Source organism: Delphinus delphis, chromosome 5, assembly GCF_949987515.2.
Source record: "Delphinus delphis chromosome 5, mDelDel1.2, whole genome shotgun sequence".
Lineage (NCBI taxonomy): Eukaryota > Metazoa > Chordata > Mammalia > Artiodactyla > Delphinidae > Delphinus > Delphinus delphis.
Window position 1 is genome coordinate 46,979,739 of NC_082687.1, and position 15,400 is coordinate 46,995,138.

Consider the following 15,400-nt stretch of genomic DNA (forward strand, 5'->3'; position numbering starts at 1 on the left):
TAGTTTGACACCCTCTGACTCTAGTCAGCAATACCCAGTGCTAAGAGAGTGCTGAGTTAGTACAATTCTTAGGGAAAATAATTAGTGCTGTGTACCAAGAGCCTTTAAAAATAGTCATAATATTTGACTCAAACACACTTTGAGAGTCTAATCAAAGAGAATGATCCAAAATATGGCAGCTCAAAAGATGTGTTTGGGTCTGTTTCTGCTGCAAGTTAACAGAGTATATCTAAAAATAGTCTGGGGCTTCCCTGGCGGTCCAGTGGTAAAGAATCCGCCTTCCAATGCAGAGGTTCGATCCCTGGTCGGGGAACTAGGTTCCCACGTGCCGCAGGGCAGCTAAGGCCTTGCGCCACAACTCCTGAGCTCGCGCACCTCGACTAGAGAGCCCTCGTGCCGCAAACTACAGAGTTCACATGCCCTGGAACCTGCACGCCACAACTAGAGAGAGAAAAACCTGCAGGCCACAACTAGAAAGAAGCCCGCGTGCCACAACAAAGAGACCACTCGCTGCAATGAAAGATCCCGCATGACTCAAAGAAGATCCCAGGTGCTGCAACTAAGCCCTGATGGAGCCAATAAATAAAAATAGTCTAACCACATTGGAGTCTCACATTGGAGTCTGGAGGTAAACAGTTGCTGGCCTGGGTTCAGCTGCTCAGTGATGCCTTCGAGATCTTGGGCTCCTTTTCTGCTTTGTCATTCTTAGTGTGTTGGAGCCACACACTAAGATTTGAATGCCGACTGACAGCTGTATGACCACAGGCAAGTTACTCAGCATTTCTGTGCCCAGGTCTCCTTGTCTGTACAATGGAGCTGATAATACCTTACCTTCATAGACATTTCTTCTAAGTTTAAGGCAACAAGAAGGGGCATTGTCACATGTATCCCTTTTACTAGGAAAGCAAAAAGCTTTACCAGGATCCCTGCAGCAGCCTCCCCTTAAGTCTCATTAGCCAGAATTGGGTTATATGGCTACGCTACCAACAGTGGAAGCCGTGAAAGCAGGAAACAGGATTGTTCACCCCCTCAGCTTAAATGGACTGTAACAACCCCAACAGAACTGGGCTTCTGTTCACAATGAAGAGAGGGAGGTATTCAGTAGATTTGGGGTAGGCAACCAGCAATGTCTACCACAAGCTAAGTGTGGGGATATATCCATTGCAACATAATTTATAGCGGCAAAAATGGGTGCAAGAAAATATATCAAAATATGGGACTAGTTAAGCAACTTCGGATGGAATATCCAGCCATTAAGCACTTTGATAGAGTTATTTTAAAAATAAGATATAGGGTGCCATGGAGGAGTACGCTTGGGAGCCTTGCCCATGGTGAGTTGTGGATGACTGCGGTGGAGCCTTCACTATGGGTGTAATCGGCGGTGGAGTCTTCCAGGCCATTAAGGGCTTCCGCAATGCCCCTGTCGGAATTCGGCACTGAATGAGAGGCGGTGTCAACGCTGTGAGGATCCAAGCCCCTCAGATTGGAGGTAGCTTCGCGGTGCGGGGGAGCCTGTTCTCCACCATCGACTGCGGTCTGGTGCGGCTGCGGGGCAAGGAAGATCCCCGGAACTCCATCACCAGTGGAGCATTGACCGGGGCTGTGCTGGCTGCCTGCAGTGGCCCATTGGCCATGGTGGGCTCGGCAATAATGGGAGGCATTCTGTTGGCCCTCATCGAGGATGTTGGCATCCTCCTCACTTGCAGCAGTTCCGCACTGCACCCCCATTCCTGGAGGACCCCAGCCAGCTGCCCCCTAAGGAGGGTACCCCGGCCCCAGGCTACCCCAGCTATCAGCAATACCACTGAGGAAGTGACCTCCTGTCACCACCACCGTGGGAGCTCCTCCTCGGCTCCTTCCCTGATGATCTACCTCAAAGGGAGGGCTGGCTCCCAGTTGGTCCTGGGACCCTCCAGAGAGGGCCTCTACTCTGTTACCTTATCCCAGGTTTGGGGTGGAGCACCCTAGCTGCCCTGATGGATGGGTCCCTTCTCTCTCAGGCACCCCAGCCCCCATTCATATGTAACAAGCTCTCACCCCAGACCCTTTGCATGGCACCCTGATGAGTATTTAAAGCCAGTTTAAAAAATAAATAAATAAATACATAAAATAAAGCCAGTTTTGAAATGCCAAAAAAATAATAAGGTGTGAACACTACAGCAATGTGAAAAATACTATGCCATTATTTTCAAAAGCAAAGTATCAGTGTAACGTGATTTTAAGACAAACATTTTTCACATTTTTAATTCATGAAATTGGGATGTGTCTTAAAATTTTTTGCAGCCAAATGACAGTCTTGACATAATTGTACATTCATGCGCATTCATGAACTTGGTCTGAAAATCTTAAGTTGACATTTGCTTAGGTCAAGCAAGGACCAGCATCAAAACTTGCAGAAGGAGAGTCAGTAGCTGGTAAGAAAATTCCAGAAGAAAAACAGTGGAACATTTTTCTAAAATTTTCAGTTCTTTATTAATGTATAATACATACATGAAGAAAAGGGCAAGTATCGTTAAGTGTACTTAAGCTCAATGAATTTTCACAAGTTGAATAATACATCCCTGGTTATCAGCAACCAGATAAAGAAACAATATTACCAACACCTCAGAAGTCCTCTTTTTTTTTTTTTTTTTGCAATACGCGGGCCTCTCACTGTTGTGGCCTCTCCCGTTGCGGAGCACAGGCTCCGGACGCGCAGGCTCAGCGGCCACGGCTCACGGGCCCAGCCGCTCCGCGGCATGTGGGATCTTCCCGGACCGGGGCACGAACCCGTGTCGCCTGCATCGGCAGGCGGACTCTCAACCACTGCACCACCAGGGAAGCCCAGAAGTCCCCTTTTGAGTGGAGAACTCAAGAAATGCTGCAACACCAAGGTTCTTAATGACACAAGTGTGCTATGGAAAAACACGGGCATCTAGGATGCCAGCCAAGTCAGACTCACAAGAGTCTGATTTTGAATGCAAAGAAGCTTGTGCAATATGTTAACCAATTTGTTTCGCTTCCTCAAACATGTACAAGAGCAGGTATTTTATTTTTAAATGTCTGTGACAAAAGACTTAGAATTCTTTCAATACATACACATTTTAAAATTCTAATAAGAAAGCATTGTGTTGTAGTTTAAATGTCAGCAAGTTTCTCTTTAAGATACATAAAATAATGGTGCTTCTTACAACTTACAATTTTGTAAGTATAATATGCAATATGAAAATAGTGTGGTGTGAATATAGCTGACTGGGTTTTCTTTTCTCTACGTATTAAGCATGTATTAGGGTTCTCCAGAGAAACAGAACCAATATGAGATATATATATCTCATATATCCTATGTATATGAGGAAATTTTATCATAGGAATTGGTTCAGGAGATTATAGAGGCCGAGAAATCCTGCAATCAGCTGTCTGCAAGGTGGAGAACTGGGGAAGCCAGTGGTGTAATTCAGTCCAAATCTGAAGGCCTGAGGATCAGGAGTGCCAATGGCCCTTTTTTTTTTAAACTATAAAACACCTCTAGTCCCATTCTTACAGCAAGATCCAATTTTGGTATACCTAGTATTCCTATTACTTAGATAGTAAGATCAGATCCAGGAGTGCTTTAAGAGGAAATTTGGCTAAGGGGTAAAGGAAAATTAAGACGACGTGGGAACCTAATTGTGGAAAGTGTTACGGGAGAGGAAGTATAAAAGGATGACATGAAAACTAAGAACGAATTATGATACTTCACAACTTACTTTAAGGATACTTGAATCTTCTTCTTTTACCATTTTAATTGTGATATTTTTAAACATATAGAAAATAATGAAACATATCCATTTCCTAGATTTATTCAATATTAATTTTTACCTTTTTTGGTTTGTTTTAAAGAAATAGAATGTTAAGAGTATAACTGAAGCCCCACTCAGCCATTTTCTCCCTTTCTCAGGGATATCTACTATTTTGCAGTTGATGCCTATTATTCCTTTAGTTTTTTTTTTTTTTACTATATTTGTGCATGTATATGTATGTGTGTGTGTGTGTGTAATAAAAGTATCATTGAGTATCTTAAAATTTTACATATATAGTATCATTGTATATATCCTTTTGCTGACTATAACTCAACATTAGATTCTGGATAAATGAAGATTCTATCTTTTAACTGTTGTAATAGTTTTCCATTATTTATCCATAAATCCACAATTTATCATTACCCTACCGAAGAGCAGTTAGGTTTTTTCACTTTTTTTGCCATTTAAAAATCCTGCTATAAATATCCATGTGCAAGTTTTTGTGTGGGCCTGAGTTTTCAGCTCCTTTGGGTAAATACCAAAGAGAATGATTGCTAAATCATATGGTAAACGTATGTTAAGTTTTGTAAGAAATCACCAAACTATCTTCCTTCTAGCTTCCCAGTTCCAAAGCCACACCCACGGTTCTAGGTATTTGGTATCACCCCACTTGCATTACCCAGATCTGTACTAGTTATCTATTGCTGCATAACAAAACACCACAAAATTTAGCGGCTTAAAGCAATGAACATCATTGCACAGTTTCTGTGAGTCAGGAATTTCAGGTGGCTTAGCTGGGGCTAGAGAATCCACTCCCCAAACGGCTTATTCATACGACGGTCAGTAAGAAGCCTCAGTTCCTCTCCAGCTCTTGGTAGAAGGTCTCAGTTCCTCAAGTTAGGGACCTTTTCATAAGACTTCTTTAGTGTCCTCAGAACATGACAGCTGGCTTCTTTCAGGGTGAACAATCCAGGAGAGAATGCAAGGAGTCCAAAATGTCTTTTGTGACCTAATCTTGGAAGTCAGACACCGTTACTTCTTTGGCTATATTCTACATGTTAGAAGCAAGTCACTAAATGTAACCCACAGTCAAGGGGAGGGGAATTAGGCTCCACCACTGGCAGGGAAGCATATTGAAGAATATGTAGATCTATTTTAAAACTACCATACTACTTTTTTTTTTAAATTTTATTTATTTGGCTGTGCCGGGCCTTAGTTGTGGCATGCACGATCTAGCTCCCTGATCAGGGATTGAACCCGGGCCCTCTGCATTGGGAGCGCGAAGACTCAACCACTGGACCACCAGGGAAGTCCTCACACTACTTTTAAACTGAACAAAATGAGATGCCAGCTATAAAAACATTATATCCCATGTTTCTGATATATCATCTACCTTCTTGCACACTCCACAGAAGTATTTTTTAAACTGTAGATTCAGTTCCATAAATAAACCATGAAATCAGTGTACAGTATCTCTGAAATCTGCACAGCATAGAAGCAGCAGAAGGGAGAGGGCTCATAGTTTGTAATTCCAGATCTTCCTTTAATCTTTGTTTTAAACTGTCCTATAACATATGTATAACTTTTTAGTAACAGAGGAATAGATTATATGAAATTATATTTGTAAGGTCGGATCTTAACAAACGGCACCGCAAAACAGGAAAGCTTCAAGTGAGCTTTATTAGGGAGCGTTCCCGGGCGAGGTTCACTGGTCCGAGAGAAAGGGGCCAGAGAAGTCGCACCTGGGCGAGGGTTGGGCAAGATTTTATAGGGGAAGAAGGGAACCGGGTGTGGTGAATCTGGGAGGGCGCAGAGTATTCCTTATTTGGTGGTCTTGCAACTGCTGTTACTCAGGCTTTGCAAATGAGCAAATTAACACCTGGGTCTTAAATTTTACAGAAAGACCAGGAAGAAATGGGAACAGAGGCTTGAAACTTTAGCCCAGTGACATGTAAGCCACAAAAATGGGAAAAGTCAGTGGAATCTAAAATATAACACAAATGAACCTATCTACGAAACAGAACTAGAGAAGAGATTTGTGGTTGCCAGGAGGAGGAGGGTGCAGGAAGGATGGATTGGGAGTTTGGGATTAGCAGATGCAAACTATTATATACAGGATGGATAAACAACAAGGTCCTACCGTATAGCACAGGGAACTATATTCAATATCCTGTGATAAACCATAATGGAAAGGAATATAAAAAAGCATATGTATACGTGTATAACTGAATCACTTTGCTGTACAGCATAAATTAACACACTATAAATCAACTATACTTCAATTTAAAAAATGGGAAAAAACCAGAGGTAGTGATGGTGTATTCTAGTTGGGGGAGGGGGCTGAAAAAAGCGAACTTTCCAAGTTTCCCCTACACACTTACTCTACCTACGGACGACCGTGCTAACCATTAAAGAATGTTCCACCCTTATTAAGTCTGGTGATTTTCCTGAGCCTAACACTTTTTGTCTCCCAAACTGGGAACGCGAAAAGGTGAGGCTGCTTCAGGTTAACGATTGTGAAGGTGGAATTTGGATTCTGATAGTCTGGCTTTGAGGCTAGCTCACCAGCGATGTGACCTCGGGCAAATTACATAACACTCCTCATCAGGAAAACAGGGATGAGTCAGGAGAACGAATCTTCTGGCTTGTTTTGATGGTCAAATGAGACAGAGTGGGCAAAACACTTTGCACATAAATGTTAGCTACCTTTTTAGCTTTTTTAAAGTAACTGAAAAGAAGTGGGACTGCTGAACTGAAAAAGCTCTCCTTCTCCTTATAAAATCCAGATAGACCTTTGAAGAACTTAAATTAAGAGCAAATGAGGCGGGGGGGGGGAAGGCCCTTCCTACCGCAATAGGACTCTGCTGTCTCCCTCTTGGCCGCTGAAAACCATTTTCGTAAACGCCCTCCAGGCCGCAGATTACGCTCTCTCCGACCACGTGGGTGGGATGGGGCGGAGACTGGGCGGCCAGAAGCTAGCGGCCGCATTTAGCTCCCTCGGGGGACCTGGAGCAGAGCGGCACCCTTGGCCGGGGGCGGGGGCGGGGGCGCGGCAAGGAGCCACTGGGGCGAGAAGCGCAGATACTAGACTTGGGGAGGCGGCTCCCCTCACCATTCCGGGTCCCGCGTGACTAGCCGGGCCAAGCGGCGCGCGGGCTCCGCCTCCAGCCCTCCCGGCTCCGCCCAGGCTCCGCCTCCTCCTCCTCGTCCTCCAGCGCTTCCCCAGGGCGCGGGCAGCGGTCCAATTGAGGCCGACCGAGTTATGAGAGCCGCCGGTCCGAGTGCGCGCATGGCGCTGGCTCTGCTGCTGCTGGCCGGGGCCGGGGTGTCGGCCGCCGCCTCGTCCTCCGCCCCGCCGCTCTTCAACGTGAGCCTGGACGCGGCCCCCGAGCTGCGCTGGCTGCCAGTGCTGCAGCACTTCGACCGCGACTTCTTGCGCGCCTCTATGGCGCGTATCATCGGGTGAGTGCAGGACAGGGGGAGCGGGCGGGGGTCGGAGAGCGGCAAAGCCCGGACGCTTGCTGCCCAACGTGCGTCAAACTGAGATTTGTGATCCTCCCCTCCCTCTCGGACAGCCTTGCCCTCCACCCCATGCCGCTCACCCCGGGCGTCTGGCGTGTGCAGGGGTGGCGGGGACCAGAGCTGGCATTTGCTAGTGCCCCAGGCAGCGCCGGGGCTGGGGATGATCCCGCACAGCTGGTTTGACTTTCAAGTTCGGTGTCTCCAGTGGCACGCCAGTCCACCAGCCATTCTGGATCAGGGTGGCGCGCGGGTTGTCTCCCGGGCTGTCGCCCCGGCTGGCTGCTCAGCTACCGAGTAGGGGACGCAGCCCCGCACCCCTAGCAGGCCTCATGGGCCCCCAGGCCCACCCCTTTGGGGACCACTCTCCGTCGCCCTACTTCCCTCTCTCGGAGTGTTCTTTTCTCTTCGGGACGCTGCGTTTTGGGTGATGCCGGCTGGACCTGGACTGTGAGCTCTCTGGGTAAGCGAGGCACCTAGAACTCACCCCTAAGGATGAGAGAGCTTTAGGTACCCTCTCCCCCAGTACACACACACGCACCCCTCCGAACCTCTGAGCAGATCAGACACTCTCGTGGTTCTTCATTTCTAGGGATACTGTCCCCAAGTGGGTCCTCGCCTTGATCCGAAAGGCGGTCTGGGAGCTGGAGCTCTTCCTGCCCCAGCCCTTCACCGACGAGATCCGCGGCCAGTGCGACGCTCTGAACTTCACCCTGGCCGACTGCATCCTCCTTAACCTGGCCTACGAGTCCACAGCGTGAGTGCCCCGCGCTAGCGCGGATTAATTTGAGACTTGACCCGGATTCCTGCCACATCTGAGGGGGAGGAGACATGTTTTCAGTGTAATAAAAGCAGGGTGGTGACCGGGCTGCCCAGAAACCTCCAGTGCTTCCTCTTTGCTTCTCTGGGTAAAACTGAGCAGCAGATTATAAGCTTCGAGAAGGAAAGCAGCTTCTCTGACCTCAACACTGAACTGTTCCTCTACCTGAAGTCCCCTTTTCTCCCTTCACCAATCCAGGTAGCATCCCACTTTTGAAACTCTGCTCGACATGTACTTTCCCAGGAAGGTCTTGGAATAATCCCACTCAAGTTAATCCAATGACTGCCCAGCCTTATAATGCAAGAGGCTGTCCCAGCATTCATTTGTCACACTGCATTTAACTTTCCATGTTCATCATGGCTAGCGATCATGATTCCTCTTTCTCAGCCTGTTGCCTCCAGTGCTGGGGTCACAGGCTACACTGTTCTGGCTAGTAGGGGCAAGCCAGTATATGGTACCCGGAGCGGACATGATCAGCTGTGGCACACACAGGGGAAAGCAATACGGAGTGTGTGGTTGATCCCAGGCAAAGTGCAGGGAGAGCCTCTGTTGGCTCAGTAACAGGTCCTGGAATTAAGAGAGCTTTGACTTGGTTTCTGTCTTCAGGACTTACTTTTTTGCCACCAGACCAGACTCATTAGTAACATCTTGTAGATACTTAATAGCTTCTCCCTGCCGAAAGATGTTTTAAAATTTTTTTTTCCTGTGGATAATGAAACTTTACTGCCTGCTGCCATCTTCCCAGAACATCTAGGTAGAGTAGGTTAAGAAGCACTGTGACTGCCTTCCTCTTCAGGGAAATGTTTTAAGACACAGATGTATTAAAGGGCCCTTCAATTGACCTAAGTTAATTTTGCCATTCCTCGTCTCCTACCCCATCTTTTTCCTATTCTGACATTTGGTTTTCTCAGTGACAAAATCAATTTATTTTCATTTTCCTCTTCCTTTGTTGGAGTCACTGTATTCAAATCAACTAGAGCAAAAATTCTAGTAAAAAAAATTCTAACTTTTGGATTTGATATTAAGGTATATACTGAATCGCCTGGCAAGAAAAAGCACCATCAGACTCCACTAGCATTAACAAAGGAAATGTTTTGTCCTCATTTCTGGTATAAGGCTTTTTGAATCAGATTAAGTAAGACTAGCGACGTTTTATTGAGCCTACTGGATATGAGGCACTGGAGATTGTATTGCCTTTTGTGATGTGGAAACCAAGCCTCAGAGGGGACAATTTGCTGAAAGTCAGATGCATGGTGAGTGGTCAGAGTTGCTGCTAAAAGCACATGTCCCCAGCACAGTGCAGTGCATCTCCCAAAGCAGAGCCTGGCTCCCTAGTTGTTCCCTGTGCTGTGGGCCACCTCACACCAAAACATTTGGGCATGACATGAAAGGATTGTTGTCTCTCCAATTTTGAAAAATCACCTTTGAGAGTCTACAGACTTTGCTTTAGCTACTTCCAGTGTTTGATCAGTTTGCTTCTTGACGTGAACTCTTACCTTGGAAAAAATTAAAACGTGACCAAGCTTCCTTTTTTAAACAAACAGAAAAGGAGGTAACATTTGTTTTCTCTTAATTATAAAGACAATATGTAATCATAGAAAATTAGTAAATACAGAAAAGTATAAAGAAAATTAACCACAATCCTGTTACTCAGAAATGACTATCCATCCTTCAGGATATTTCGTGTGTGTGTGTGTGTGTGTGTGTATACATATCTTTCCCCTGTCCCGGAATTGGACATGGTATATTCAAGTACTTTTTACATAACATTACATATTCACAGAGAATATGGACCTTTATACCTCTTAACAAACCTCTTCGTCTTTTCCTCAAAATATCTCTCTCTGGCTGGGAGTTCTTAAAAGATCCTTTTCTCTTATTAGCTCTCTGCAGGGAGCTTTAAGGGGGACAGGAAAAGTGGCAAGCTCCTAAATAGTTCACCCTTTTTCCAAGGAGACAAAGTGAAACAATTTGTGGAGCAAAATAGTTAGCTGCCATGGTGTTTGCTCTGAGAAATCCAGAGAAGAGAGAGTTGAGCTTGAGCCAACCTTGAATGGTGTATTAAATAGGCTACATACTGCCAAGCAGAGGACTAAGCAAAGTTCAATGAACTCGCTGAGCCCAGAATGAGTCCGTTTCAGATTTAGATTTAGGATGAAATTCGCATTCAGTATGTTTTCAATGTCCTGTGTGCTGAGGGCAGAGGTCTAGTAATACTGAACGAACGCTGTTGTGTCCAGTTGTCTTTTTCATCTTGAATTATGATCCACAGGGATTATATAGCATATGTGTCTGTTTTAAGGAAGAAAACTGTTTTACTTTGAGGACTTATTTTTAATTTATTTATTTTTTTGCGGTACGCGGGCCTCTCACTGTTGTGGCCTCTCCCGTTGAGGAGCACAGGCTCCGGACGCGCAGGCTCAGCGGCCATGGCTCACGGGCCCAGCTACTCCACGGCATGTGGGACCTTCCCGGACCGGGGCACGAACCCGTGTCCCCTGCATTGGCATGCGGACTCTCAACCACTACGCCACCAGGGAAGCCCGAGGACTTATTTTTAAAATGAAAAACTCATTTCCTTTTTCTTGTTCACTTATGTTGAATTTTTCCCTTTTCCCAGATTCTGCACCAGTATTGTGGCTCAGGACTCCAAAGGCAACATTTATCATGGCCGGAACCTGGATTACTCTTTTGGAAATTTCTTACGCAAGTTGACAGTGGATGTGCAGTTCATAAAGAATGGGCAGGTATAATCTGTACAGTGTAAGATTCAGAAATCAGAGAGACTTGCTAACCCAGGTTAGCCGTCACTTGGATGGTCTGCAGCTTAACTGTGTTTTCAATTTAAGATACAAAAAACGTCACCCTCCTGGAAAAACAAAACCACAAGGGAGCTTTACATCAATTATGCTTGTAGAAACAAGGGTCAGTTATTATTATTGAGAATCTACTTACAGAGGTCAATCACTTTTCCCTAGGGAAATTTCTATGGGTGTATGATTGGTCTCCATTCATGATGCTAAATCAGCTCTTTCCTTTGCTTTCCCACGTTCAGGCTGCTTCTAGAATAGAGGGGCTGGGTCGTGTAAATGTCTAGGAACACCTCATTTGGGGATCTGACAGTCCTGGCTTTGAAGTTTGCTTCTGTCACTTCCTTTGTGAACTTGGGAAATTACTTCAACCCATTTTGCAGATTACAGCCCAGAGAGGTTAATAACTACTTTATGGAGATAGTTATAAAGGTTAAATGAAGTAATCGATGCAAAGCATATGGTAGATGCTTGATAAATAGTGGCCAAATAATAAATAGTCCTTCACTCTAAAAGTATAATTGACCCACACTGCTCTTATTTTTTTTTACTCTTATTTTTGATCTTTAAGAAATTATACATATACATCCTTTTATTTTCATCATAGTTCCTTTGAACGTACAGCCTAGTATGTACTATTGTCACATTTCTGTGTAAATATCTAGAGAGATCGCAGTAATCAATGTTCATTGTGTACACAAAGCATGTCATTGCATGAAACAGAACAGAGAATGCAAAAGTCAGATCTTGGCTTTGGGGGGACACTGTTTAAGGACTTTATTTAGTTTGTTCTTTGCATTTAGGGGTTGAGTCACAAATACTAGAAACTCATTTACGAAATACTCAGATGGTCGTCTGCGTTTACAAACAAAAACTTTCTCATAAAACATTCAAACGGTACAGAAATATTTAAGGTGAAAGTTTCTACTTTCTCAATTTCATTCCTTTGTCACACTGCGTCCAATTTTACTTCACCACTGTTACCAATTTAATTTGTAGTTGAAGATTTACTTCAAAAAAAAAAAAAAAAAAAGATTTACTTCAAAAATGGTTTTAAGTGGTAGCAATGACAGAATATCCGTGAAAATAAGTTCTGAAAGGACATCTGCTAAAATGTTCGTAATTATTACTGAATAATAATAGGGGACAACAATTATTTTTACTACTTTATGCTTTTCTCCATTATTCGACAATGAGCAAAAATTCTTAAAAATCGGCAAAAGGTTAAATGCAATAAAAGTAATTTCACCTGTTCCTGCTAGACTCGCCCTAACTAACAGGTGTTGCTTCATTTGTTTCTGTTGCTCCTGGAGCTCTCATGGGAAATGGTCTATTGGTGTGGCTTATCTCAGTGCTTAGGCTATTATTACCGAATTTAACAGTTTACACTTGGGTATTGTCTTTCTGCTGAGGGCTCCTGGCTAATAAATTGCTTTGCTAAATTAAGAACAGGTTATTCATCCAATAATGAAGCCCTTATTCTTTTAAAAGTATTTTCAGATACAGGACCTCCTTTGATCTTCGTGATAGCCCTGCGAGGCAGGCTTAAGTCAACATTTCTTTTCTCATTTTTCAGATGAAAGGGCTGAGACTTACAGAGACTAACTTGCTCCACTGTCACAGGAGGAGATGAGGCAGAGGTGGGACAAAACCCAGGCCTTCAGCCTTCAAGTAGCTGTCTCCCCAAAACTCAGATTGTAAATCAGAGTGTCCCGCCCCACCTAGGGCTTTGTTTATGTTAACTGACCTGGCACAGACGGTTGGAAAGCACAGACATTTAGAAATACAGTTTTTCAGAGCTACAAGATACAATATCTTACAAATAATATAATTATTTGTAGTTATGTGTTATAAAATATCTTGGAAGCTACCAGGGATTTTGATTTTTGTAACTTTAATTTGCTGGTTCTTCAAGAGTAACGCTGATGTGAGGGTTGGTGTGCCATGTGACTGAAGTGACTGTGTGATTACTTTTTCCCCTATAGTTATGTTTTATAAGGGCTTTAGTAGTGAGGTAGACTTATTTCTGTTTTACTGCCATGAATGGAAATGGGGAGAATTCATGGAAGACCCTCATCGAGTCTCGGGGAAGAGGTCATTTATGAAATTAAGACCATTGCATTTTCCCCTTGTAATTTAGCCACTTTATTTTACAACCAGACGAGGTAGAAATAAACAATTAAATGAAAAGTTACTGACTTAAAATTCAGCTTTCTAGGAAAAAAGTAAGCTAGGCCCGTTCATTTCTCAAAATACGAAAGTATTAGTTCATCTTTACTGAACCATGTGAGCTGGGTGTCTGGTATCTGAAATAACCGATAGAGTTTGTTTTTCTCCTCAGGGATATAGTGGTGTCTTGTAATCATTAGAGTTCATTTCCTTCATTTAAAGTGGGAGCAAAGCAAAACAAAGAAAAAAGAAAGAAAGAAAAAAAAAGTGGGTGTGAGCTCTACAACTCATGGAATAACCATGAGGATTAAATGAAAGATGTATGTAAAAGAATTTTTTAATATTTAAAATTTAAATTTGATTATTACCGAACAGACAGTCTCACTTGTTTCCCCTTACTTCACAGAGCTTGTGAGATGCATGATATTAATCTCTTATAATCGAGTCAACGTGAGTTTCTAAATGGAAGCCCATTTGCTACTTCTAGGATGGGCTTCTTTTTTCTGCGAGCTTATTGATCCCTTCTCAAAATAATGTTTCGTAAATACATCAAATAAAGTTACGAGATTGCGAAGAAACCAGTTACGTTGAAATACAGCCATTTCAATATTATACTTTTTCTTAACACATTAACTGGTAACACTTAGCAGTGGGTCTAGAAACTACCATAAATTCAGAGTAGTGGTAAGTATGAATGATATTTCAAGATATGTATGTATACCGTATCAACATAGGGATGATGCCATCATGTATGTGAAAATACGTGAGTCACAGGCACTTACAGAGGGAGTAAAATTTCAGTTAGAGGCTAGTGAAAATAAAGATGTACCTTTTTTTTTTTTTCATCTGAGGTCACAGATCCACTTGACTTCTATCCATGGACCCCCAAAGTGAAATCTTCTAGAAGGCTATTTCAGAGTTTTTATTCTATTATGTTGGAACTTGTAAGAAAAAACAATCCATGAGATTGTGGGACAAAACAGGTGATTTCAATGTACATTGGGTTGGCGTGTTGAGATGATGCCTTATCTCTTGATTCCAGATTGCTTTCACGGGAACCACCTTTATTGGCTATGTAGGATTGTGGACCGGTCAGAGCCCACACAAGTTTACTGTTTCTGGCGACGAACGAGGTAATCAAAACAAACTCCCGAGCACTTTTAGCCCTATCCCTGTTCAGTTTTATCCAAGTACTTCATTCACTCCCCCAACAGAACATATGGAACACCTCCCACGCTACATGCTTCCATTCTAGTGGGGGAAGGTGCGCAGTGTGCAAGTAAGCAGTGAAGATTATTTCAGCTAGTGATAAATGCTGCCAAGAAAGTAAAACAGGAAGATGTGATAGAGAATGAAGGAGGGCGTGCAGCAGGTACTGCAGGTGTGAGGTCAGGGAAGGCCTGACCCACATGACCCAGGTGTGCAGAAGCCGGGGGAGGACCATCCCTGGTGCATTCCAGAAACAAAAGACTGTGTAACGTGGTTACAGGATGGAGTAAGTGGGGAGTGACAGTAGGGACAGAGAGGAAGGCTGAGGCCGTGGTGCAGGGTCATGAGGGGGAGTTTGGGTTTTAACCCAAATGGAAGCCCTAGGAAGAGTTTAGGCCAGGGAGTGAACAGATCTGTTTTACCTTTATATATATATATATTTTTTTGCCGTACGCGGGCCTCTCACTGTTGCGGCCCCTCCCGTTGCGGAGCACAGGCTCCAGACACGCAGGCCCAGCGGCCATGGCTCACGGGCCCAGCCGCTCCGCGGCATGTGGGATCCTCCTGGACTGGGGCACGAACCCGCGTCCCCTGCATCAGCAGGCGGACTCTCAACCACTGCACCACCAGGGAAGCCCTACCTTTATATTCTTAACTATCATTGGCTGCTTTGTAGAGACTAGATCATGTTGGGTTAAGATGGAAGCAGAAGACTGGAAGCTATTACAGTAATCAGAGGATATATGGTGGCATGACACAAGTAAAACACTTTAAGGTTTTCTGTGCACTTCTAAATTTTCTCATTAGACCCTCACAACAGTCCTATTAGATAGGCTGGGTTGATATTATTAACTGCATCATTATGCAAAGGAGGAAACTAAGGCTGCAAGATAAAAGGACAGCTGGTTGATGGGAGAGATGGTTCTCAAATTGATCTCCTGGGTCCTTGCCTGGTTGCTCTATTAAATAACCCCACTGCCATCCCCTAAGTCTCAGGGGACACCACTCAGTTTCCCAATATGTGGGAAACCCTGAGATAAGCCAGCTCTGGCCTCTCTTCAGGAATTGCAACTGAATAAAGGAGAAAGACAGGTACATGGAGTCTCTTAAAGTGT

At 44.1% G+C, this 15,400-nt stretch overlaps 1 protein-coding gene and 1 pseudogene across 7 annotated transcripts in view; both read left to right on the forward strand.

Annotated features, from left to right (window-relative positions):
• Window positions 1-1,299: 1,299 nt before the first annotated feature.
• On the forward strand, window positions 1,300-1,808 carry LOC132425395 (mitochondrial import inner membrane translocase subunit Tim17-B pseudogene; annotated as a pseudogene).
• Window positions 1,809-6,800: 4,992 nt separating this feature from the next.
• Window positions 6,801-15,400, forward strand: part of NAAA (N-acylethanolamine acid amidase) — a 48,666-nt gene continuing 40,066 nt past the window's right edge. For 5 of the 7 annotated variants that reach the window (XR_009519525.1, XM_060012355.1, XM_060012352.1 and 2 more), the window contains exons 1-4: window positions 6,805-7,220; window positions 7,870-8,034; window positions 10,718-10,844; window positions 14,119-14,209. Coding sequence is in view for 5 of the 7 variants with exons in the window: in XM_060012355.1 (XP_059868338.1) it covers window positions 7,021-7,220; window positions 7,870-8,034; window positions 10,718-10,844; window positions 14,119-14,209 (583 nt within the window). In the remaining 2 variants the exon portion in view is untranslated. Of the gene's footprint in view, window positions 7,221-7,869; window positions 8,035-10,717; window positions 10,845-14,118; window positions 14,210-15,400 lie in introns of all 7 variants that reach the window. The other 2 variants (XR_009519526.1, XM_060012351.1) reach the window with 2 other exon arrangements.